This window comes from Sciurus vulgaris (assembly GCF_902686455.1).
Source record: "Sciurus vulgaris genome assembly, chromosome: 10".
NCBI lineage: Eukaryota > Metazoa > Chordata > Mammalia > Rodentia > Sciuridae > Sciurus > Sciurus vulgaris.
In genome coordinates this window covers 129,088,480-129,116,273 of record NC_136470.1, presented here as the reverse complement: position 1 = coordinate 129,116,273, position 27,794 = coordinate 129,088,480, and the positions used below count along the sequence as shown (strand labels likewise).

At 32.9% G+C, this 27,794-nt stretch overlaps 1 protein-coding gene across 11 annotated transcripts in view; it reads right to left on the bottom strand.

The window, feature by feature from the left end:
• Positions 1-27,794, bottom strand: part of TRPC1 (transient receptor potential cation channel subfamily C member 1) — a 90,036-nt gene that overhangs the window by 54,536 nt on the left and 7,706 nt on the right. For 2 of the 11 annotated variants that reach the window (XM_079101079.1, XM_079101076.1), the window contains exons 2-4: positions 23,946-24,100; positions 17,876-17,977; positions 13,286-13,488 (exon numbers count right to left, since the gene is read on the bottom strand). In XM_079101079.1, the coding sequence (XP_078957205.1) occupies positions 13,286-13,488; positions 17,876-17,977; positions 23,946-24,100 (460 nt within the window). Of the gene's footprint in view, positions 1-11,554; positions 11,632-13,285; positions 13,489-14,392; positions 14,506-17,875; positions 17,978-23,945; positions 26,149-26,289 lie in introns of those variants that run through there. The other 9 variants (XM_079101071.1, XM_079101078.1, XM_079101077.1 and 6 more) reach the window with 8 other exon arrangements.

The window sequence follows — 27,794 nt, the reverse complement described above, 5'->3', positions numbered from 1 at the left end:
CAAGTTGAAAGCAAGGGCTGGAAAGATGTAACATGCAGTCAGTATCCACAAGAGAGTGAGTAGTTAACAATATTAAAAGGAAAATACAGCAACTACAAATGTATATGCTCCCATCAACAAAGCCTCAAAGTACACAAAGCGAAAACAGAATTGAAAGCAGAAAGATAATTCAGCAATAATAGTTTGAGATTTTAATACGCTTTTCCCTGAAACTCATAGAACAACTAGAGAGAAAATCCACAGGGATAAAGACTTCTGGAACAGTATGAAACTATGCTGTCAAATTGGATTTTTTTTTTTTTTTTGGGGGGGGGCAGTGACCAGAATTGAACTCAGGGGCACTTAACCACTGAGCCACATCCCCAGCCCTTTTTTAAATTGCTAAGGCTGGTGTTAAATTTACAATCCTCCTGCCTCAGCCTCCCGAGCCACTGGGATTACAGGAATCCACTATTGTGCCGGGCTTCAAATTGGAACTTATAGAACAGTTACCCTAAAAAGCAAAATACATATTAGCCCAAGAGTACATATGACATTTTCTATGTTAGATCACATGCTTGACCATAAAACTAGTCTTAACATATTAAAAAGAAATGAAATCATACATTCTCTAAATTAAGAAAAGTTTTCATAGCTATGACACCAAAAGCATAAGTGACCAAAAAGTATTTGGGGGCAGGGAAGAGGCAGCTCAACCAAACTCTATCCAAATTTAAAACTTCTTCTTCAAAACACATCAGAAAACTGAAAACCACAAAGAAAATATATGCAAATTATATATCTGATGAGGTAATACTTATATCTGGAATATATAGAGTCCTCACAACTCAGCAAGGTAAAGGCACATAATCAACTAAAAACTGGGAAAAAGACCGTCTCCAATGAAGATTTACATATGAATAATAAGCTACTAAAAGATGCTATTTAGATAAAATATCCAGAACAAGCACAATCATAGGAACAAATAGATTTTGTAACTTCCAGGGGTGGGGAAAGCTACCACTAACAGGTATGGGGTTTCATTTTGAAATGATAAAATGTTCCAGAATTAGATAAAAGTGACCTAATTTTAGGATACATGTAAATATCCTCCAAACAGAATTGTATACTTTAAAAGGGTGAACTTTATGGTTTATGAATTATTATCTGTGTTTGTGGTATTGGGGATTAAACCAAGGGCCTCATGCACTGAGCTACATCCCCAGCCTCTTTTTATATTTTATTTTGAGACAGGGTCTCATTAAGTGTTGCAGGCTGGTCTAGAACTTGTGATCTTCCTGCCTCAGCTTTCTAAGTAACTGGAATTATAGCTTCCATCACAATGCTCAGCCTCAACAAAGGTGTTATTAAAAAAATTAATCTATGCTCTTCAACCACTACAGAATTTAAAAAGTTACCAGGAGAAAGATATCTGGGAAATATTCAACAGTATGAAAGTAAGGACTTCTTTTTCCTTGTGGCACTGGGGATTTAACCCAATGGCACTCTACCACTAAGCTACATACCCAGCTCTTTTTAAAAATTCTATTTATTTTTATTTTTTTATTTTAGGGTACCAATAAATTGCCAAGCTTGCCTCCCCAGTGGCTGGAATAACAGGTTGCTATACCCAGTAAACAGTATATTTTGAAATAACCCACTGGTCAAAAGAATGAGAAGACAAGCTACAGCATTCTCACTTTATCCATGTGGTGTAAGTTCTAACATGCCTGAAAACACCAAGAGTACTAAAACCTAAACAGATGGTCCTAAACTTACAATAGTTCATGTTATAATTTTTATTTTTGAATTTATAATGGTGAGACAGTGTTATGCATTCAGCAGAAAACATTTCAAATTTTTAATTTTGATTTTTCTCAGGCTAGTAATATGGGTATGATACTATCCCACTATGCTGGGCAGCAGCTAGAAACTGCAGCTCCCAGTAAGACATGTGATCATATGGTTTCTCTATATAAAATAGGTTTTGGTTAAATTATTTTTACTCCTCTAGGTTAATGTATGTCTTCTGAGCATTGGGTTAGGTTATAAGCTATAATGTTTGGTAAATTAGGTATATTTAAGCATTTATAATACACAATATTTTCAATTTACAGTGGATTTACCAGTACCTAACAGAATCATAAATGGAAAAATGTATATATGTACTGCTTTTTCCTACATATACACACCAACATTAAAGTTTAACTTATAAATTAGGCACAGTAAAGAGATTAACAATATCTAAATATAACAACTATAACAATACATTGTCATAAAAGTTTTTTAAAACATGAATTATTTCTTTCTGTAGTTTTCCACTTAGTATTTTCAGATCATGATTGACTGCGGGTAAATGAAACCATGGAAAACAAAACCACAGACAGGGAGGACTACTGTACTTTTAAACAACATATCTGATAAAGAATTCTTACCTAAAGTACATACAGAACTTTAAAAACTCAACAAGAAAATTAAAAACTCAATTTAAAAATAGACAAATATCTAAACAGACACCTCACCAAAACAGATCGTACAGATGGCAAAAAAAGCACATAAAAAATGCACATCACACATCACAAGAAAATTGCAAATTTAAACTAACGATAAGCTACTATCATACGACCTGTTAAAATGGCTAAAATCTATAACACTGCAGTACTAACTGCTGATGCAGATGTGTAGCAATAAGAACCCTCATTCATCACTGGCTGGAATGCTAAATGGTGTAGCCACTATGGAAAACATTTTGGCAGTTTCTTACAAAACTGAACAGGCAATTAACCACATGATCCAACAATCATGCTTCTAGATATCTACCTAATGAGCTCGAAACTTAGGTTGACATAAGAACACGTAGTGGTTTTGATCATAATTGTCAAAACTTAAAATCAAGATGTCCTTCAATAGGTGAGTGGATAAATGGTGGTACACCCAAACAACAGGACATCATTCAGCACTAGTAAGAAATGTGCTAAACCATGAAAAGATGTGAAGAAAATTTTTTTTTAGGATCTTTTTTTTTTCTTTTTCTTTCTATTGTAAACAAATGGGATACATGTTGTTTCTCTGTTTGTACATGGAGTAGAGGCATACCATTTGTGTAATCATAAATTTACATAGGGTAATGTTGTTTGATTCATTCTGATATTTTTCCCTTCCCCCCTCCCCTCCCACCCCTCTTTTCCCTCTATACAGTCCTTCCTTCCTCCATTCTTGCCCCCCTCCCTAACCCTAACTCTAACCCTAACACTAACCCTTCCCACCCCCCATTATGTGTCATCATCCACTTATCAGCGAGATTATTCGTCCTTTGGTTTTTTGAGATTGGCTTATCTCACTTAGCATGATATTCTCCAATGTAGATGTGAAGAAATTTTAAATGTATATTATTAAGTGAAAGACAAAGGATGAATACTGCTTGATTTTAATTATATGACATTTTGGAAAAAGGTATAAGTTGGGAGACAGTAAAAAGATTAGTAGTGGTTGCTGGGGGCTTGGAAGAAGGCAGGGGTAAATAGGTGTAACAGAGAATTTTTAGAGTAGTGAAACTACTCTCTATGATACCATTAGGTGGACATATGTCCTTACACATTTGCCAAAACCCAAAGAATGTATAGCACTAAGAGTAAAGCCTAATGTAAACTACACACTTTGGCTGATGTATCAATGTTGGTTCATCTATTATAACAAATATAATAGATGGGGATGTAGTTCAATGTTAGAGTACTTGCCTGGCATATGTGAGACCCTGGCTTGAATCCCAGCACCACACAAAGAAAAAAAGATAGAACACTGTAATAAATTTATGACACCAGTAAAGGATGCTGATGGTAGGTAATAACTGGGGTTAGGGGTGGTATATAGGAATTCTACCTTCTGAAGAATTTTGCTGTGAAGTTTGTAAAACTTCCCTAAAAAAAAAAAAAGTCCATTAATTAAAGGAAAAATAAAAACACTCGAGTCAAAGAAGAAATCATATGGGAAACAGAAAATATCTTGAACACACTTACATCAGAAAGGAAAGAAGCTCAAAAAATAAATAAGCTAGGGTTCTAACTGAAGAACCTAGAGACACAGACCAAATCAAATTCAGTGTTAATAGAAATAATGACGTTCCTAGTAGAACAAAATAAAAAACTGAAAAACAATAGAGAACATGATAAAACTAATGCTGTCACTTAGAAAAATCAATAAAATTGAGAAGATCAGAGATTAGCTGCAAAAGAACAGAATAAATACTTTAGGCTTTGAGGTCTATCTTGTATATATGGCAATGACTCAACTCTCCTGTGCATAAACAAATAGGTATAGCCATATTTTGATTTATTTTTTTAGTTGTAGATGGACACAATAACTTTATCTTATTTATTTATTTTTATGTAGTGCTGAGGATTGAACCCAGTGCCTCACATGTGTCAGGTAAGCATTCTACCACTGAGTCACAACCTCAGCCATAGGTAAAGTCATATTCTAATAAAACTTTATTTATAAAAACAGTTGGAAGGCTGGATTTTGCCCCAGTACCACAGTTTAACAAACTCTACAATAGACAGACAATGAGAAAGAGAAAGAGAAAGAGAGGCAGAGAGAGAAGGATAGAGATAGAGACAGAATGAACAAACATAGATATCTGGAATAAAAAGGATATCACGAAATGAAGAAAGCTTCCAGAAATGAATAAGTTTATGAAGGATTATGATCATCTATATGCCAAATTAGACAACACAGATGAAATGGACAATTTCCTAGAACATCACAAATCACTGAAATGGATTTGAGGATAAGCAGAAAATGTAAATAACCCTATTTTAAGGAAATTATTTTAAAAAATAATTAAAAATCAGCTTGCGAAGAGTCTATATCCAGATAACAACTTATTATTTCTAACAAACATTTAAGAATGATAATCATAAATATAATCTTTCAGAAAATAAAGGAAGTGAGAATACTTTAAAGCTCATTTTCTGAACCCACTGTTACCCTAATAACAAAGTCAGATAAAGACATCTCAGGAAAACAAAGCTATAGAACAATCTCATTCGTGAATATAAAACACAAAAAATATTTAATATATTAGCAAACTGAATTCAGTAACACATGCAAAGGATTATTATCTCAGCCAAGTAGGATTTATTGAAGGAATGTAAGATCAGTTTAACATCTGACATCAATTACTATAATATAACATATTAATAGAATAAAGAACAAAACCTATATATTCATTTTAACAGACACAGGAAAAGTCTTTGACTGAAATCTAGAGATAATTCATGATGAAAGCTCTCAACAAACAAAAAATAGAAAGGAATTTCCTCATTCTTATAAAAGATATCCATGATAACTTTACTGCTAACATCATACTTTTTTATTGGTATACATTAATTATATAGAATAGTGAGTTTCATTTTGATATATTCATACATGTATATAATATAACTTGATCAATTTTACTCCCATACCTCTCCTCCTCCTGATTCCTTTTCTTTACCCTAATGGTCTCCTGTATCCTTTCATAACATTTTTTTTTCCTTTTTTGACCTCTAGCTTTTGCATGAGAGAAAAGATAAAATGCTTGTCTGTCTTTCTAATTCTGGCTTATTTCACTTAATATGATTCTCTACAATTCCATCCATTTTCTTGCAAATGACATAATTTTGTTCTTTATAGCTAAGTAAAACTCCATTGTACATACATACCACATTTTAAAAAATCATTCACCTGTTGACAAAGATCTAGTCTGACTCTATAAGTTGACCATTGTGAATTGTATCATAATACACATGGGTATGCATGTATCTTCAAAGTATGCGTCCTTCAATTTTTTTAGATTATTATGAAGGAGTGGCATAGTTAGATCACATGGTAGTTCTATTTTAGTTTTTTGAAGTACCTCCATACTGATTTCCACAGTGGTTATACCAATTTACATTCTCACCAACAGTTTATAATCACCCCCCTGGTCTTCCATCCTTACCAGCATTTCTTGTTATTTGTATTCTTGATGATTATCATTCTGACTGGGATGAGATAGAATTTCAATGTAGTTTGGATTTGCATTTGTCTGATGACTAAAGGCACTGAACATTTTTTTCATATAATTGTTGGTCATTTGTACCTCTTTTGAGAAGTGTGTTCAGTTACCTGTGGTGGATTTTTTTGTGTGGGTATATGTGTGTGTGTTGAGTTTTTTGAGTTCTTTATATATTCTGATTATTAATCCTCTATCATAAGAGTAGGTGGCAAAGGTGTCTCCATTCTGCAGGCTATCTTCACACTGTTGTTTCCTTTGCTGTGCAGTTTTTCAATTTGATGCCATCTTATTTATTGATGCGTGCTTGCTATCATTTCCTGAGCAATATGCCTACACTAACAACATGGTTAATGGTAAAAAACTGAATTATTTTCCCCTAAAGTACAGAACAAGATAAGGATGTCCACTCTTACCTATCTATTCAACATTATAATGGAGGTTCTAGCCACTGCAATAAGGCAAAATAAATTAAGGCTTAAAGATTGCGGGGGTGGAGAGAAGCAGGGGCTGGGAATATAGCACGCACAAGGCCCTGGGTTCAATCCCCAACACCACGAAATAAATAAATAAATAAATAAATACAAGTAAAGGTATCTCTAGTCACAGCCTATACGAGCTTTATATGAAGAAAATCCTTAAGAATTACCAAAAAAGCAAACAAACCACATATTAGAACTAATAGGTGAGTTTAGGAAGATTTTGACAGAATATAAAAATCAATAAACAAAAAAAAAAGTCTTTGATTTCTATATTCGAGCTATGGGAACAATCTGGAAAATGAAATTAAGAAAACAATTCATGCCAAGTAGTACTGAAAAGAAGAAAATGCTTAAAAATAAATTGCAAAAAAAAAAAAAAAGGGAAAGAAAGTTTATACACTGGAGACTATAATATATTGCTGGGAGGAATTAAAGAATATCTATTAAATAGATATACTATCTTCATGGTTTAAATGATTCAATGCTATTAAAATGGTGTTTCTCCCCAAATATGTACAATATAATCTCTCTTAAAACCAGGTGTTTTTGTAAAACCTAAAAACTGATTTTAAACTTTATTTTAAAATGAAAAAGATATAGAATAGACAAAAATGGAAAAGATAAAAGTGGAGGACTACCCTGCTTGATCTAACAATTTATTATTTATTTTTTTGTGTGTCAGGTAATTTATTGACTCATTTAATTCTCATAATCACCCTTTCAGGCAAATGCAATGAAACAATACCTATTTTACAGAAATCTGCAGAAAAATTTGAGTGTCCTTCCAAAGGTTACAGAGCTAGTTCAGGTGGAGGTGGGATTTGAACCTACCTATAGACCTCTAGCACTAGAACCTGCTACTTTATCAATGGCCCCTAAGATGGAAAACATTCAGCATTAAGGAAGATATCAGGAAGAAAATAGCCTACTCCTCTGTATTGCTGAGGTGGGGAATGCTACTACAACTCCCTTCTAAAAAAGAATCTAGGAACACTGGTCAATAGTTTTGAATCCTGCAATTACAAGTCTAACAACTTATCCTAAGGACATAATCAACACAACCAGATGTTGTTGAACCATATGTTGATTTAACAATTTACAGTAAAGTAATATGTAACCATAAACCCCATCATTATGTATAACTATAAGGCACCAATAAAAAAGTTTGGAAAAAATAAACTTTACAATAAGGATACAATAATCACCAGAGTGATATTGGTGTAAACACAGACGTATAGATGAGTGGATCAAAATAAAGCCTAGAAACAAAACCACATGTACCTACTCAAATGATTTCCTAAGATATGAAGATAATTCAAAAGAAGGAAAATGATCTTTTCAATAAGTAGTGCTGTAGTAAATGGTGGGATATTATAAAAAATAGAAAAAACCTTATATCCTTATTTCATATATACTCAAAAATTAATTCAAAATAAATCATATAATTAACTGTAAATCCTAAAACTATAAACGTTTAGAAGAAAACTAGTGAAAATCTTAGTGACCTTGAGTTAGGCAAATATTTCATAACTATGATAGTGAAAATGATTTTCACAAAAGAAAAATAAACCTCATCAAAATGAAAACTTCTGCTCCTCAAAAGATGCCATAAAGAAAATGAGGGGCTGGAGAGATAGCTCAGTTGGTAGAGTGCTTGCCTTGCAAGCACAAGGCCCTGGGTTCAATCCCCAACACCAAAAAAAAAAAAAAAGAGAGAGAGAAAGAAAGAAAAAAAGATGTGTCCAGAGTACAGAAAGAATTCTTACAACTCAATACCAACAAGAAGACAAACAACCCAACCAAAAAATGACCTAAATATTTGAATAGAAGATAAGCTAACTAAAAATAAGCACATAAGATGCTTGACATCATCAGACATAGGGATATGCAACTTAAAATCACAAGGAGATACTTAAAATCACTACTGCATAGGTATTCACTAAATGGCTAAGATAAAAAAGACTAACAATAGCAAGTGTCCGTGAGTATAGAGCAGCATTAGAATCATCACACATATTTGCCAGTAAGATGTAAATGGTATATTTTTTAAAAGTTTGACAGTTCCTTAAAAAGTTAAACATAAATTCTACTCCAAGTATCTACACAACAGAAATAAAAATATGTCCACACATAAACCTGTATGTGAATGTTCACTGCCAAAAATTGGAAATAACTCAAATGTTGATTAACTAATGAACAGATAAGCAAAAGGCAGGTTATCTAAATATAGAGTAATTACCAACACTAAAAAATAATTATTGTTATAGGCAATAGTATGGATGAACCTCAAAAACATGTTACATAAAAGAAGACAGAGATGTAAGTCAACATTTTGTATGACTCTATTTATATATAATTTCTAGAATAAGAAAAACTATATGAATATAAAGTATAGGGAGAAAGGACTGACCATACATGGGCATGAGAAAACTTTTTCCTGTGATGAAAATGTTACAATATTAGGTTGTGATGGTAGTTACTCAAAAGTATACATATACTATAGATCAACAAATCTCCACATTTTTTTTTCAATTAGGGATCTTTTTTTTTATTGTAAACAAATGGGGTACAACTTGTTTCTCTATACATGAAATAGTGGTATACCATTTGTGTAATCATACATTTACATAGGGTAATGATGTTTGATTCATTCTGTTATTATTTATTTTTCCTTCCTCCCTACCCCTCCCATGCCTCTTTTCCCTCTGTACAGTCCCTCCTTCCTCCATTCCTGCCTCCCTCCCACCCCCCATTATGTATCATCATTCGCTTATCAGCGAGATCATTCGTCCTTTGGTTTTCTGAGATTGGCTTATCTCACTTAGCATGATATTCTCTAATTCCATCCATTTGCCTGCAAATGCCATAATTTTATTATTCTTTATGGCTGAGTAATATTCCATTGTATATTTATACCATAGTTTCTTTATTCATCATCAACTGAGGGGCATCTAGGTTGGTTCCACAATCTGACTATTGTGAATTGAGCAGCTATAAACACTGATGTGGCTGCATCACTGTAGTATGCTGATTTTAAGTCCTTTGGGTATAGGCCAAGGAGTGGGATAGCTGGGTCAAATGGTGGTTCCATTCCAAATTTTCTAAGGAATCTCCACACTGCTTTCCAGAGTGGCTGCACTAATTGCAACCCCACCAGCAATGTATGAGTGTACCTTTTTCCTCACATCATCACCAACACCTATTGTTGCTTGTATTCTTGATAATCGCCATTCTAATTGGGGTGAACAATCTCCACATCTTAAAGAAGATTGTTTTTTAAGGCCCTATGAAGTTAGGTGATTATATTCTATGTAACTTTCTGGAGTACTGGTTTTATCCACACCAATATATGAATATGGAAAGATGTAATTCTGTTAAGTCCAAAGTACTTTTAAAACAGTAATTCATATGGTTCAATCTAAATATTTTGGCAACCATGAAAAGAATTAGAGTAGATGAGGCAAGATTAATAACATGTAGGCAACTGAATGACAAAGGAGAGCAAACCTGAATGTAACCTGTGTAAGCAGAAATTCTAACATATAATTGATGGTCACTGACAGACTATGGTTTCTAATTTAACACTGTAATTAAGAGTTGCATTTCTAACTCATAGGAATATGAATCATTAAGGAGCAGATAGAGGACAACAAACTGCTAATAGTCATTAGTTCTAGAAAGAAGAGAACTGAAATTGGTCAACAGACTTCTGCTCAATATTAAAGCAGGAATTTTTTTTTACAAAAATTTAAGGATTTATTCATATATTATTTGTATAAATAAAATATTTTTTAAAAAAGATAAAACACTAGAAGCAAAGTTCCCATATATGAGGCATATGTGAAGATTATTTTGTCTTTGAAACAGATTTTTAAACAAAATTATTGTAAAATCCAGTTGCATGATCTGACATGAGCTCTTTTTATTTTATTTTGAAACAGGGTCTTGCTAAGTTGCCCAGGATGGCCTTGAACTTGCAATCCTCCTGCCTTTCCTCCTGAGTAGCTGTGACTACAAGCATATACCACTATGACCAACTCAATTTAAGATTTTATAAGAACAAACAATATGTCTCTTTAGAGATTCTAGAAATATAGAAGCATTATTTTATAGTATCTAAATCTTACAAACTGCTATCCAGTCTCATAACCAAATCACTATTTTTGGAGGTTCCTATAATCCCATTTATCCAATATTCCCTCATCATCATCACTGACATTTACAGACGTCTGTGTCATATATATATGTCACCATGGCACTGTCTCTCTCTTAACTCACTTCCTTGCCACTATGCCAGAAGAATTCCATAACCTAAGATCACTCTAGCCTCAAGAGTTCTCCATGCCAACATCCTACTCTCTTGTTAGATATCTAGCCATGTTTTACAAATTCACTTGCCTTCAGGGAAAAAATATGAATAAATCCGAGGATACATGGGGCTTACCAGCATTCAAATTCAAAATTACAAAAAATACTGTTGAATTTAAACAAAGCACTCTGCAAATTAAATTTAAGTGGTAACCTGTTACTTTGCTCTCCTTCCTAATTTCAATATTTCTCAAGTTCTAAAAATAAGTTTGAAGATTTCATATTTTCTCTTAAACTTATTTTCAATTTCAACATATATCAACTACTGAGATTAAAACTAAATCATAACAATTATATTACTGAAAATATTTTTCTAAATTACAATGGTCCATTATCCTTCCCTACTTCATTTGGAAATACTGTCCATTGACATTATCACCTCGAACTATTATCTCTCACTTAAAATACAATATTTTGCTGGGTACAGTGGTACATGCCTATAATCTCAGTGGCTCATGAGGCTAGGGCAGGAGGATGTCAAGTTCAAAGCCAGCCTCAGCAATTTAGTGAGGCCCTAAGCAACTTATTAAAACCCTGTCTCTAAATAAAATATAGAAAAGGGCTGCAGATGTTGTTCAGTGGTTAGGCGCCCCTGGGTTTAATCCCCCATACCCCCAAAAAGAAAAAAAAAAAAAAAAAAAAAAAAAAAAAACAAGAAAACCCAATATATTATAAATATAAATTGTCTCACTTTCTTATTACCAGTATATTGGCTATTCAACTTCATAGAAATCTTTCCATTGCTTCTTTACTCGTTTTGTTCACTACCTTTTCTTTTACAGTTTTATTTGAAAATTCCTGGAAATTATTTTACTCAGAGCCCTTTGCCATTTTCTGTAACAGTTTCTTCAAAAATCAGTAATAAACTCCCTCAAAATTTTCTGTTAACATTTTTTTGTAAAACAGATCTGAAAGTAGATGACATTTCTAGTTAAACCTCTGCAAATAAACTGATTCCGAGAAAACTTTCTCAATTTATGGATTTATGATTATCAATCCAACAGAGGCCTATTTTTTAAAATTTTTTTTAGTTGTTAATGGATCTTTATTTTATTTATTTATATGTGGTGCTGAGAATTTAACCCAGTGCCTCACACATGCTAGGCAAGTGCTCTACCACTGAGCTACAACCCCAGACCCAGAGGTCTATTTTTAAGGTGAAGAAGGAATGAGGTGAGAGAGTTTGCAGGTTTAAAGTTTATTTTGTATACAACAATCCTTAACTTAAAAAAGTTTGTCAACGAACTGCCTGGGACTTCCAGATCTATTTTGCAAAGTAGATGTTACACTTGACACTATATCAACTATATTTAATTATTATTTGCATATATGTATATGTGGCATAATAAGTTACTATAATTACATTTAATTATGTAAACACATAATGACCAATATCACTTTCCATTGCTATACCAGAATATCGGAGACAGGGTAATTTATAAAGAAAAGGGGTTTATTTTGGTTCATGAAGCTGGAAGTCCAAAAGTATATCTGCTCAGCTCTGGTGAGGGCTTCATGGTGGAAAGAAGCAGGTACATGCAGAAGAAAACACACATGTAAGAAAGGCTGAGAGGGGGATGCCAGGTCTGCTCCTGTAAGAACTAAGTCATTACCACAAGAACTTATCCAGTTTCAAGAGAACTAACTCAGTGTCTTGAAAAAGACATTAATCTATTAATGAGGACACTGACCTAATCACCTCTCAAAGGCACCACCACCCCTGAACACTACCATTCAGGAATCAAATTCAGTGTGTTTTGGTAGGGGAAAACTATACCTAAACAATAGCAAAGGCTTACGCTGAAAATTAGTTCTAAAATCTAGTCCAGAACCATACATCTTAGACATATCCATGTATGTGATCTTGCTCAACCTGTACAAGACAGATAGATACTTTTTTGATCAATCCCTTCTCCATTGTTCTTAATATTTGAATTGGAGAAACTGGAAGAGATGAATAGAAAAAAAATAAAGAACTGAATTTTTCTGAGGAACAAAACAGGTCAAATATTCAGCTAGATAAGAAATAGTTGTGATTTCTCTCTTTTTTTTTTTTTTTTAATGAAATAAAATAGAAAGTGATAACTCTCTACTCCTTCCACAACCTGGATATTCTCTTGGACTAAAAAACTATAACTCCAAAAAGCAAATAGCAAATAGCACCCCTACCCTCAAGAGTATGAGATAAACTTTATTCTTAATTTGAAGGATTTTCCCAATTATTTAGCATTTGGTAAAAATTTCTGAAAAATTCAGAACTCAGTGAGCAGCAGAGGTAGAAGTCTGGCTTCCATAAGTTACATTTCTTAAAAGCTGCATAAATTGAATACCAAAACAAATAATAATGACAAATAACCCCAACATCATTGACATGTACCTTACTACAACACACATCTATTTACCAAAATCTTAATTTTCTAACCTGGAATGTCGGAGGCTGTCTTTTTTGTTTTTTGCAGAACACAATGTACACTCACAGCCAACTGCATGGGGCTTGGGTAGAGAAACATCCTGTTTTAGGAGCATTGTAAGAATCTCATAGTTGTTACGATGAGCAGCTAAAATGACAGGTGCGACATCCATAGTAGTTGAATACTCAGGATTCTGGATTCGTTCCATTAGTTTCTGAAAAACATTTTTATAAATGTCCAAAATTATTATTTGTGACTTCCAAAAAATTTATCTGAAGAATGAAATGAAAAAAAAAAAATAGGAAGGCACAAAGAACTTAGGAATTATTGTAAGGAATATGATAAACATTTTTCTTAGACTACATTTTTTTGAAACCTCAAAACTTAATTAATAAATGGAGTATAATCATAACAAAGTCGTCAGTAGGAAACAGTCACATAACTAGAGTTCTATTTTCTAAGAAAAAAGAAGTAACGCTAACTAGAGAAATAACTTAGGAAAAAGTAATTTTTACAAGACTATAGAACATGCATGACAAGGATAAAGGGTAAGAATTTTAGAAAAATAATGAAAAAACAGAAATGTTAAAAACAGGTAGAGTACAAATGCAGGAGAAAAATTAAAAATTCCACCTCTATGACAAATCTTGTCACACTGACAGCATTGAAGCTAGTTGAAAAGGAATAGGAAGCATTCTTCATTTTATGTAGTTCTTTACACATTTCCAGTCATTACCTATACCACTTCCTATTGCAAATGCACAAAAAACACTATCAATCACAGCTACTATTTAATGAATCCTGGAACTATTAGCACTTTACATTAATCATCTCATTTAATCCTCATAGTAGCCTATAAAACTGTGCATAATTAATCCCCATGAAGAAACTGAGGCTCAGAGAAGTTAATGTGCCCAAGCCACACAACAGAGTGGCAGGGTACTGATCAGAATCCAGGTCTATATTACTTAGGAGCCTGAGCTCCTTCTAATTCATGGGCCCATGGGCCTGGTGATGGCATGAAATGAGGAAAAAAATATTAGTAATCAAATAATCAAGGTTAAATTAAAAGGTTGACTATTTTATGACTATTGTATATTCTTTCCAATACTTCTCACTTTTTCGCAGAGGTTTCCCTGAGAGCTGTTTGATCCAGGGGAAGCTGATCAAGTTCACATTTTGGTAATTTTTATTAACACTGTAAAAGTAGTGTACACTCATTATAAAATATCTGAAAAATATAGAAAAGCAGAAAGAAGAATAAAAATACCCATATTCCTTCTATCCAAATAACATTTTACAGTACAGTATTTCCTTCTAGTCCTTTCTCCATCACACCCCTTTTTAAAGGACATCTTTTGAATAATAATAGGTTATGTTAAACACCAGTAATTTAAAACCACGATTCTTAATATTTCAAAGATCAAGGACAATTTTAATAATCTTATAAAGCTATAGCCCAGGCTCTTCAAGGAAAAAAATTAATGTGCAGAATTCTGAATACAATTTAAGGAAGTTCATAGACTATGTTCAAGATATTTTGCTAATTTAAATAACACTATAACAAACATCTTTATGAAAACAGCTTTTTGCAAATTTAGGATTATCTCATTGACACAGACACCCCCACATGAAGTGGAATTATAGATCTAAAGACCAGGAACAGTTTTGACACTCCTAATGATTAATGTCACAGTTCTTTTAATAGCTTATATTATCAAAAATATTAAAAAGTATTCATTTTAGTCACCAGTGCTGAGTATGTTAGATAAATTCTAATTTATGATTGAAAAATATTATAAAATTTTAATTTCTTTTGCTTTGATTACTGGTAAATTTGAACACTTTCTGATGTATTTAATCTGTTTTCCCCTCTTTTATTAATAGTTTGTGTAGATACTTCCCATTTACTTATTGGAGACTTCAAATTCATGAATTTAACCATTATGGAAAAAACCTAAAATTAGCCATTTTCCCTCTTTTTGTATTACTGGTCATAAAGAAAGAAAGTTATATTTAGTTCTAACAGAAAAATCCTAAGAGAAAAGTGACTCTCATGTTTCTTATTAAACACTTAACTATATGAAAAACACTATTAGATATGCATAAGATTAATATCCATAAGTTCATTGTTCATACCATAATCTATATATTATCAAATAACCTGTATTTGAAAGGCAATTGTGAAAAAGACAATTTTGACAAATAAAGAATACAGAATTAATTCATTGAAATGGTAAAATAAAGAATATAAAAATATTTATTATTGCCTGTCTGGCAAAATATGGTCATTATATATGATCTTACTGTCACTGATATTTAGATAAACGCTGAATAACCTTCATTTGTTAGAGCAGACAGTGTTTTTCCACTGAATCAGTGAGGACTGCCAAAATCATGCAACTCTAAGATTTAATTGGCAGCAGTAATGGTGAAATACTATTAGTCAGGAGTTTCAATTTTTTTAAATATTTTTACATATAGATGCAAACAATACCTTTATTTTATTTATTTTTATGCAGTGCTGAGGATCAAGCCCAGTGCCTCACATGTGTGAGGCAAGCACTCCACCACTGTGCTATAACCCCAACCCAGGAGTTTCGACATTTAGCGCCCTCCATTCTGCCACTCGAGAAAGGAAATGGGTTGAAAAGCTAGATGGAACAGGTAGACCCAAATATGATAGTAACTTCAAGATAAATGGCAGAAAATTCAATATGATTCCAGATATTTCTGATCCTTTGGATAGGGACTATAGTCTTAGTTATTTTTTCTTTATTTCTGTTGGTTTCTTACCACTACTTACACTAGATGGTACTATCCTCTGCAGAAAGTCAAACATTTTTATTTTTATTAGGTGTTGTTTTGTTTTTTTGTGGTTCTGGAAATTGAACCCAGGGCCTGTTCATGCCAGGCAAGCATTTACCACTGAGCTATACCACCAATTCAGAAAGTCACATTCTTATAAGTCTAAATGAAAGTAAAACTTTTCCGTAATGATAAAGGATGAAATTTGGCAGAGCCTCTCACAGTTCTCAGATCACGGCAGATAGTCTGCTACCAATTTATAATTACTCCTTAAAAAAATATTTTTCTTCTGAGCATGAACATCTGTACTCCCAACAGTTAAACTGTTTAACTTTATCATCATCAATAATAAATGATATAATTTAAAAAATCTGATGCACAACATGTAACTTATTTTTAAATTAGTATTTATTTGATTATTAGTGCTATCCTAATTGAACAACAATAAATAAAATATTTTAAAGAAAAAATATACTTAATTTGGTCAATCAACCAGACCCCCATTTTTTCTTGCTTAATATATAATAAATTTATATATTTTGTATAATAATTCACGATCCCCATTTTTTCTTGCTTAATATATAATAAATTTATATATTTTGAAAGGTTCTTTTTAAAATACCATTTTAATGACTGCATATTTCACTGCATGTACATATAATTATTTACATTTTCTATCTTCTTTTAAGATGTTTACTTTCTTTACCCTGGTGACGGGGATCAAATCCTGGGCCTCTGCACATCTATAGCATGCCTCTCCCCACTGAGCTATTTTTAGAATGTTTACTGTATTACATTGGATTCTCTTTCACTGCTACAAATAAGATTCGAATCAACATTTTTGTCCATTTTTTTTAACCATCTCCTTCATGGATTTCCAGAGGAGAAAACACTTAAGTTACATAACATGACATCTTTCTTGCTTATGACACATCTTGCCAAAATGTTTTCCAAAACACCTGCAACAGTTGCATATAAACTCTTACTCCTCCCTTGCTATGAATGGTTGTAGCCCCAGCTACTTAGTGGGTAGGCTCACAGGGAAGAATTGCTTCAGCCCACAAATTCAAGACCAGCATGGGAGACACTGTGAAATTCTATCTCAAAAAAATAATTTTTTTTTGTAATTTGATAAGCAAAAATTAGCATCTCACATTTGATTATCAGTAAGGTTTAATATTTTAATTTTCTGAGGTTTGTCATTTTGTAATATGATTTGGTATTTCCCATTAATTTATCTAGTATTAAAAAAGATTACTAATTGGAGATATATGCTGAAAGTATCTTTGGCCAGTTTTCTATTACTTTCTAAACTTTGCCTGATGTTTGAATTCCAGCAATTTAACGTCTCTAACAGTCAAAAAGACTGCCCCACTGTTATTTTTGTCCATTATTTTTATGCTTTAAAAAAAATCCTTCTACTCCTAATCAAATACTCATTTATATTCTCTTCCAGTTTTATAGTTTCATTTAATAGTTTTATGATTGACACTTAATTCTTAAGTCTATCTAGAAACTAGTCTATATATTCAATATTACCTTCAGAATATTCCAGTCTAAAAGTGTCCATTCTGATAAAATTATGGGAATATCAATTAATTTTAAGAAGTTTTCCTGAAAGCAATACTAATTATTCTTGCAAGTGTCTACTTACTTCAAAGTAATACTTCACAAAGTGAAAAAAATTTATTTTTAAAAAAACTAAAATTTGGGGGAAGAAAAAAAATGGCAATGGGGCAGGAGATCTACTTTGGTTTAAAAATCCAAATTAATAAATATTTAAGAGTACTAACTACTATAGTTGGTCTTGATGCTCGTTTTGGTCGATGATTAAGTAGTATATCAACAGCTCCCACTACTTCAGAGTCGATTGCCACCAAAAGTGCATCTGCGGACTTTAAAAAAAAAAAAGTTAAAAATGAAAATGGAAGATAAAAAGGTAAACTATTTATTTTTTACTAATTCATAAATAAAATTATTTTTTAAAATTTAAACTGTGTTATATTCAGTAATACTGAATTTTCAAAAATTTAGACTGTACACGTGCTTGCCTTAGCAGTACTTCTGTGTACTACAATACACACGTTTCCACTCTGGTTTTAATGTATGAGCTGGTAAAATAAGGAATGCTTAATAGAAAGGATTACTAGTGGAGCAGTGCTGATCCATGCAATATTTAAAGTTGAAAAATTTTTTTCAAGAACTTTACTTTTGAACTGCAAACCAAAAAAAAGATTCTTATTGTTCCAAATCTCTGAAGATTATTGCTAGGAACCATTACTATGGGTAAAGGATTACGTTCAGTCTAACAAAAATGATCATCATCAATACAATCATGAAAACAGGAAAGTAAAAAAGTTTTAAAGAGGGGAGCACTCTTTTCTTATCTTTGAAACATACATGGCTGACTGAAATTGTACAAATTTGACATTAATATTAATAATCTTAGCAAGTATAAAACCAAAGAATTTTAAGTTGTCAAAGAATGTAAAGACAGGAGAAAGAAGTGACTTTTTATAGTTTTACTCTCAACCTATAGCTCATTGTGAAGACCCACTTCTGACAGGAGGAAAAGTCAACGGATTCACAGGAAATAAGAACTTTTTGATTCTCTGTAACAGTCTATAGTTCTATTGGCAACCATGACATTACGTTTTGGTTTCTTTGGTTTTTTTGTTTAAGGAAAACCATAAAGGCAGAAGGAAAACATGGGAATAAGTAATGATTTAATTTTTTTAAATGCCCTGATTATTTTCAATCTGTCCATTTTTAATTCTAATAACCTTTTCTGTTTAAATAAATCAACATTCCTGCTCTGGGACTGAAACTACATCAGACCTTTAATAGTTCTTCATAGCTGAAAAGAATAAAACTTTTATCCACTTTATCCAAATGGCAAAAACAGGACTAAAAATGGCAGACTTTACATGGACACTGAAAAACAGGACTACACACCCCAAGAAACGGCTGAAGTCCTCATTCAACAATTAGCAACCACCCAGGTTCTCTCTTAGGAAAAACTTCCTCCCCAAATGAGAAATTTAATCCATCATTTTTTTCCTTTAAAAATTTTAGGGTTCATTGGACTATAACTCTTGACTTCAAGTCTTAGCATTATTCTTCTGCTTGGTAAACATTTTTTCAGTTTTAGCACATTAAGTTAAGCAAACAAAAAAGAACCCTGCATCCATTATTACTAAATATTTCATTTGTAGTTTTAAATTTTAACCATAAAATAACTATTATAGTAATGCCACTGCTCTCAAAATCAAATACCAGGCAACTTCAACCATTTGAAATATAGCCATGGATCCAGCCACAACTTAACACACATACACACACGTACACACACACACACACACACACACACACAAGAAAAACAAACAAACAAAAACCAACAATAACTTTTACTGAGTTGTCACAAATAACTTCGTGGGCATTACTGCCCAGAAGAAAAGGTCTAAGCATGCAGTCTTAGTTTTGTCTATAAATGATGGATATCTGGCTTTCCCAAGTATCCTTCAAATCTTTACTGCATTAGGGAACAGCTAGGTTAAAACCAACAAAGGGAAGGGGGGGGGGGTTCACCATTGAATAAATAAAATAGCAGTGTAGCAAAATCACTGTCCGTACACAGCAGTCTGAAGACATTTAACATAATGACAAACGTTAATAGTTTCAGACCATATGAAGCAAAGGAAGATTACATTCTCAATTATTCCCACTTATGATGTTATAGTTAAATTATATTCAGATTTACTGCTTAGTAAACAATATTTATATTACATATTTCAATGCTTAAAAGGATAAGCTTCAGCTATAAAATATTTATTTGTATAAAAATGTCATGTAAATAAGGAGTTACACCATTGATTTGTTCTGTACAAACAGTATGTTATTTGATAAACAGTGGCTGTTCTGAAGGAAAACTATTTTTTAAATTCTTTCCAAAATATATACGGAAAACAAAATATCCTTGCTAGTTGTTTCCCAATTCTCAGACATCTAACAATCCCTTATTATAATAGCTTCAATGCATATATCATGATGTATTTATGAGTTCCCTATCTTCCTTCTCACCTTAGAATTTGTCTTTTCAACAATTCCCATACTCTTTCCTCTAAACTCAGCTAAGAAGCTAGTTATTTCCTTTCTAAACCTAATTTTCCATCTTAGTATTCTTTTAAAGTTCTCCAATCTTCTATAGGACCTTGGTCCTTCATTGGCAAAAATACTGGCTAGAGCTCCTACCTCTCACAACTTTAAATTCTTCCCTACTCTATGCTAACTTAACCTGATCCTATCTCTTACCACTCACATTTTCTTCTTCCTTTCAAACTTCTCAAATCAATATGCATCATTTTCTCTAATCCTTCTCATGCCATATTTTCAAAATCCAATGACCATTTCTATCTCCTCATTTTCCTTGATTTCTAAGTAACACATTAAAAATTATTTTCTTTGGCTTTCACAATGCTATATTATCTCAACTGCCCCTGACATCTTCAATTATTCACTGGTCCCCTTTAATGAAATCCTTTCCTTCTGTGCCCTTTATTAAATACAGGCACTCTTTAAGAATAAGTCTGCACCAGATCTTTGCTTTTCTGTGATTTCACCTACTCTTGTGACATCAGTGGTCAGCTGAAAGCCTATGGCTGCCTACCACTATCTCTTCATCTGGGCCTTTCCCTAGGGATAAAACCTTCACCTGTGACTGCTAGGAACTGCTTGACAGTCCTCAAACAGACAAAGCTAAAACCATAAAACCAGAAGTCATTTTCCTTTGCACCAAGCCTGATTTCTTAACTTGCTAGTTTTCTTTCATTCTTTCAGTCATCCATGTTTAAGATTTTCAAGTTATCTTTACTCCTCCATTCCCCGCTCCAGATTTAAACATTTATGAAGATTTTTAAATTCTTCTTTCATAAATCTCTCATATCTGTCTTTTCCTCCCTCTTCTTGTAGTTAACTATTCTTCTTACAGCCACTCTTCTAGTTTAGTACTAACATCTTCATATCTGAATTTCCACATAACTACTCATGCAGGCTACACACTTCTCTACTTTTCTAATCTATATTAAATTCAACCACTAGATTTATCTTTCTAAAATACCACTGGACATATAGCACACCCTTCTTTAAAAATCATTTAATGATACTCCACTATCTATTACATTAAACCCAGATTCCTGAGCCTACTATAAAAGGCCTTTTTTAATCAGTTTTCTTTTGGTTATTTTTCCTGATAATTCCCATTACTTTGCAACCCAAATATTCTTTCCAGACTCAAGAATACACATATCTTTATTTATGTCCTTCTATACATCTTTTTTTCCTTATCCACCTATAAATTTTTGAGAGTAAATTAGGGTAATAGGTAAGAGCACACACTACAGAGCCAGAACTTAGGCTCAAATTCCAGGTCTATCATATAGAGTGACATTAGGCAAGTTAATCTTTCTGAACCTCAGCTTCCTCCTCTATAAAACAGGGAAAATAACAATTATCTACCTCATAGGGCTATTGTGAGGATTAAGTAAGTGAATATGTATAAGGTTATTGCATGGAGTAGTGCTGCCTAAGTGTTAGCAACATTAATATTTCAAAGCTAAGCTCAACTAACACTTTTCCAATGAAACATTACTTAATCGTAGCTCTCATATATAGTGATCACAGCCTTTTCTACAGTTCTAAAAATATAAAATATTTATATTAAGCCACAAGAGTTTAAGTATAAAATAGGGTTTCTCAAGAATGGCACTATTGATATTTTGGGCCAGATATGTTTTCTGTTGTGGTAGCTGTCCTCTGTGTTGTAGGATGTTCAGCAACATCCTTATCTTTGCCTACTAAAAACCAGTGGGTAACATGCTCCCCAATTGTGAAACTAAAAATATCTCCAAACATTGCCAAATGTTCCCTGGCAAAATCATTTGGTTGAAAACCACCAATATAACACAAGATAAATACAAGAAAGCATTTTGTAACTGCAAAACAACATACAAAAGTCAAGCATTATTACCACTCAGCACTTATCAAATACATCTTTGTATTAGTTGATTTATAACTCATGCACTTTAACTGTCTAATTCATTTTAAGATACTTTAGTGCAGAATCCATACTTTGCTTATTCATTTTCACAATCACACGCAACCAAAGGCCTTGAACTTTTGTTGACTGACAGAATGAGAATTAGGTAACCTGGAGAGGACAGTGAACCGGAAAGAGCATGGGATTTGCAATCAGAAGATTAAATTCAATCTTAGTTTTGCCTTTAATAATTTTAGAACTTTGGACATTTCATTAAAGTCTATGAGCCTCAGTTTTCTGATCTATAAAAGACTACATCTATATAAGTTGACTATGCTGTTTGAATATGATCAAGAATGTGAAAGAAACATGTATAAAGTACAGAATCATTATATACATATGACCATATATGTAAAAACACAAAATTATTAAACCATAATACCTCTTTATCTGCAATCATCAGGGACTGAATTTCTTTGTATCCTTATTTTCTAGGTAACTGAAGCTTATGCCTTTAAGTGTTCAGCTAATATCAAAACCATTTTGGTAGACATCTTCTGCTTTCATATGTACTACATAAATATATTCTTCTTCCTTCTAAAACAATAGGTACTGAATATAATTTAACTTCTCCTTGCTGATTCTAGGCCATTGTTATAAACCTTAGTTACCATTCTAATGCATAGCTCCCCTCAAAGATGATCTGAAATGTAATGCTATTGACCTCTTTATTAAACAGTGCCAGAGGTACCATGTCTCATTTTGTTCCACTGTATTCTAGTGCCCCTTTCTATTGCCCCTTGAATTCTCTCTAGATTGGAAAACTAAGAATTAAGTCTGTCAACATGGAATCTAAAATGAGAAACAAACAAACAAACAGATTTTGAAGGAGGGCTCCAGAAGTACTTGCACAATTAAATTTAATTTAGAAACTTCATCACAGCTACTCTGGCTGGTTAGAGGTATTTTCTTTTACTCTTTCTGATTCTAGATAGCTGAAGTTGCTGGGCAAGCAATCTCTGTTTTGACTCCACAAATATATATGTAGAGACAGTACCATGTTAGAATATAAAACAGAGATGTATATAGAATAACTTTATATTTAGAAAATACGCTACAAGTGCTTCCTGATATCACTCAAAAAGTATATCTATGTATACCCATTAGTGGGGGGAAAAATGAGCCAAAATTCATGTGCTAAGTCCCATTACAAGCAAACCAAAGTAGGAAAGGAAAATATATTATTATTAAATTCCCTTTCAGAATCTGTAGACTGAATTCTTTCAAAATTTACATGCATGCCTGCTTTTGTATCTGAACTGATATGAAGACAAAGAGAAAGGTGTCTTTTTCAGTTAAAAAAAATTATTCGTTTTCATACGTAAGTAAACATTACATTTCAAACAAAAAGGAAAAGTTAGTAAAATTTGGAGAAAACCAGTCCTTTTTCATTCACATGATTGTAAATAACATGGGGCATATAAAAACTTGTCCTCCTGACACTTCAGAACATTTGTCCTATTTATAGGTATATAACAAAAATAGGATTGATACAGGTAATAAAAACAAAATCATCTTTAATAACTCATCTTAATTTAGCTTTATGGGATGTAAGGGAAAATGAGAGTTGAGAGGAAAAAGACAAATTATCAAAACATACTTCATAAAATGACTTTTTAAAATTTCTTTAAACTACTTAGTGGTTCAAACACAGAGTAAACAAGCAAGGGAGAAAATAAAAAGGAGAAAGTAAACTAGAAGGAAAAGCAAAAACATGGTATATCTAACATTACTTAGAAGCTACTGGATAAAATTATCTAGCCTTGTACCTGACAACCGTAGTCCAAAAGAAGCTGCAGTATATCCAAGTTTTCGTTTTCAATAGTTATGGTAACAGCATTTCTCCCAAGCACATCTACGCAATTTATGTTCAAGTCACCTGAACTGTTTTCCTCCAAAATCTTTTTAACCATATAATAGTCACCTAAATAACAATATACAAACATAATTTAATATCCAAGACACATAAGAATGGCTGTAAAGAATAATTTAGCTTGTGGAATTAAAATAGTTAAAATATCTGAACTCCTTTTTGTATATGAAAGTGTGCACAGAAAATGTGAGCATTTCCTAGATAAAAACTTATATCTTGATAACAAGTACATCAACAGCAAATGTAAAATGCAAGTAAAAATTTTTTTACTGTGCAGTATGAAAAGTTATTAGTTTAAAATTCTGCTTGTAGAAGATATGTAAAACAATTTAATAAAGAATGCCCCCCCCCAAAAAAAATGCTCCCAAATGGAGACTGGAAGCTAGAAAAATAAGTAGTAGTTTAAATACATTTTATATTTCAAATTTATATATACATTTATTCATACATCACAAAGGTTAAAAATGAGATTCAGAAGTAACAAGAAGATATAACAAGGAGTTTTTAAAGGGAAGGCATACTTCTTTTTGGTGGGAAAGCATACTTTTGAAAAGCAGTATGAACATATACTTGTGTGTATGGTGTATGTATAGTAAGAGGGGAAAAATACCTGACAATCTTCTCCTCCCCGTCAAACACACATAACACACACACACCTCACTGATGAAACTTTTTAAAGTAAGTGACCAGGCAACATTCAGATCCTAAAACTCTAAGGCAGGACTAGAATTACTGATTGACCTGTCAGAATCAGGTAGACTGTCTCATAACTGATGGTAGCCTACAACAAAACAGTTAACCCATGTGGGAAAATAAGAATAATTATTTTCACCAAGGGCCTACTATGTGTATTTGCCAATGAGATGGTCCAGGATTAGGGGGAATAAATCAAAAGAGGAATGCTAATTAGAGAAAGAAAGCAAGAGGGTTATTTATTGTTTCATTTTACTTTTTAAACATAAGGTGAATAAACCATATTAGGTGACTTGTAAATATTAGGCTATTCCTTAAAAGTCTACAAATAAGGAACAGAGAAACATGACAATTAGAGCAGAAATCAGAAGAAAAAAGAAATAATTGATTTTATGATACAGAAAAAGACAGTGAATAAGAAAGACAGGTAACAGATTTTAATTTCAAATAAATTTGCTATTATTTTTAATCTCTGATCTTATAGTTCCCACATATTCCAAAACAAGATAAAGAGTAGTTTTCTTGAGAACCTATTTCCCTAATTCTCTCCAGAAGAAAACTAATAACAAGAAGACTATTTTCCCCATATTACTATGAATTAATATTTAGGCACTAAGGCTCTATTGTAGAAACAGCAGACTCTTCACAAAGTTATGCCCTTAGTCCCAAGTTGATTCAACAGTGAGCAAACAAACAGACCAGTAAAAATTTATCACTATTACTGGAAAATAACATTTAAAACCTTATCTCAGATGCATTTATTTCAATGTCTTAGTAACAGGAGAATGCTACTAAGAAAGAAACATTCAGCTATTTCTCCTTGTTATCCCTCTGTGTCCAGATGAGGATTTTTATTTCTGTTTGGGACTCACTAAGCTTTCTAAATCAAAGGACTTCTGTCCTTCATTAATTCTGCAATATTTTCAGTCACTATCTCTTTAAATATTGCTTCATTTCCAAAGTTTATGTTTGCAAGTCATTTAAGACATATTGCATGTTAAAGGAGCAAAATAGTCTTCACTTTTAGGATGAGTGTGTACATAAAAAGAAGTTAGGAAACTTAAAATACATAGCAAGAAGCTAGTTAACACAGCATGGGTTACAACTCAACATGCCTGTGTTTATCAGATAAATATACTTTATATTTCCATTTTAAATAGCAGTTGCCTTCAAGAGTTACATACATCCTTTGATTTTTAGAATATATAGAAGGAAATACAACACAGTTTAGTGTTTTGACTTGATGGTTGTCAAAGAATTCATGAAGGAAAAAGCTTTTCAATCCATTCCATAGGAGTATGCCAATTCAACAGCAAGTCATCTTGGTACCCTCTCCAAAATATCATGCCTACTCATCTACATATCCCCATCCATTATCTTCTATGTGTCACTCATCCATTAGCTCTCTTTTGGATGAGGAATGGGCATCTTAACTGACACATCTGCTGCAAAAAATTCTCTCCTTGACTAAATTCCAGTCAAGCTCCTTTGGGCTCTGTTTACCATGTCTCAACCTTGGCCTATAAAGCCTGGAAGTAAACAGTAACAAAGTTCCTAACAGCTAAAGGATGCATCACTAGGATGAGCCTCAGTGCCTGCCTGAGAACTCATGGGTACCAAAAGAATTTACTGTCTGTTCCAGCCAACACCTTCCTGAACAGGACCCCTGTTCGCAGCCTGGGTGAGAAGTAAGAGCCTAACTTCATAAGCACCAGTTAGTAAACCCAGTTTGGTTTCACATAGACCAGTTTTGTACCTCCTGCTTTTTGTAATTTTTCACTTTCTTCACTCTATTGAGCCCCCATGCACTATTCCTTCAGTCTCTCTTTAAAACACCGAATCACCTCTGAACAACAGAACTTGAGTTAAATTCACACTGGACTCTTTTCCCTAGTGTAATTTTGTATTTTTTTAAAAAAAATGTTTTTAGGGGCTGGGGAGATAGTTCAGTTGGTAGAGTGCTTGCCTTGCAAGTACAAGGCCCTGGGTTCAATCCCCAGCACCACAAAAAAAAAAAAAAAGTTTTTAGTTGCAGATGGACACAATACCTTTATTTTATTTGTTTATATGTGGTGCCAAGGATTGAACCTAGTGCCCCACACATGCTAGGGAAGCACTCTACCACTTGAGGTACAACCCCAGCCCAATTTTGTATTACTTTAATAATAACTTTACCTTCTAATACAGGGGTCAATAAACGTGTTTTGAAAAAGGGCCAGGTGGTATACATAATAGGCTCTAGGGATAGGACATCTTAATCACAATGACTTAAGCAGGCTCCTTTTGCACAAATGCAGCCACAGATCATATGTAAACAAATAATGTGGATATGTTCCAATAAAACTTTGTTTATAGACACTGAAATTTGGATTTCACAGAATTTTCGTGTGTTATAAAATCATTCTTTTAATTTAAAAAAATTTAACTGTTTGAAATGTAAAAACCAGTCCTAGTTCCCACGCCTTACAAAACAGGTGGATGTGACCTGTGGGCCAGTTTGCTCATCCCTGTTCTAGCTCTATCTCTTCAATCCATTCCCCACCCAGCAACCAGAGTGTTCTTTTTAAAATTCAAAGCATATCAAGCTTATACATCCTCATGATCTTCTATCATGTTATTGCCTACAAAACCCTATAGGACCTTGCCACTCTCTGGCTCACCCATTATGATCATTCTACATCAATGTTTTTCAAACTACAGGTTGCAACCCATTAAAAGTCATGAAATCAGTGTAGTAAATCCCAACAGGCAACTTAAAAAAATGAAATCGTATATAAAATACCAGAGAAATCTCATGGATCCTTTGCACAATTTACACTGCCCAACTGTGACAAACCCCTGAGCAATACAATGGAGAAATGTTACAATACTGATTGAGCACAGGTGATTCCAACTTTCCACACTGGCATCTCATTTGATTTTCTGATATTAAGATGTTAAATTTCACTATTACTGAAATGGCAGCATTAATACTGATTAGTTTTAATTTTACACTAACAAAATTTAAGTTAGTGGTGAAGTGTGGAAGAATTTTATCTGCCAAAAAATTTGT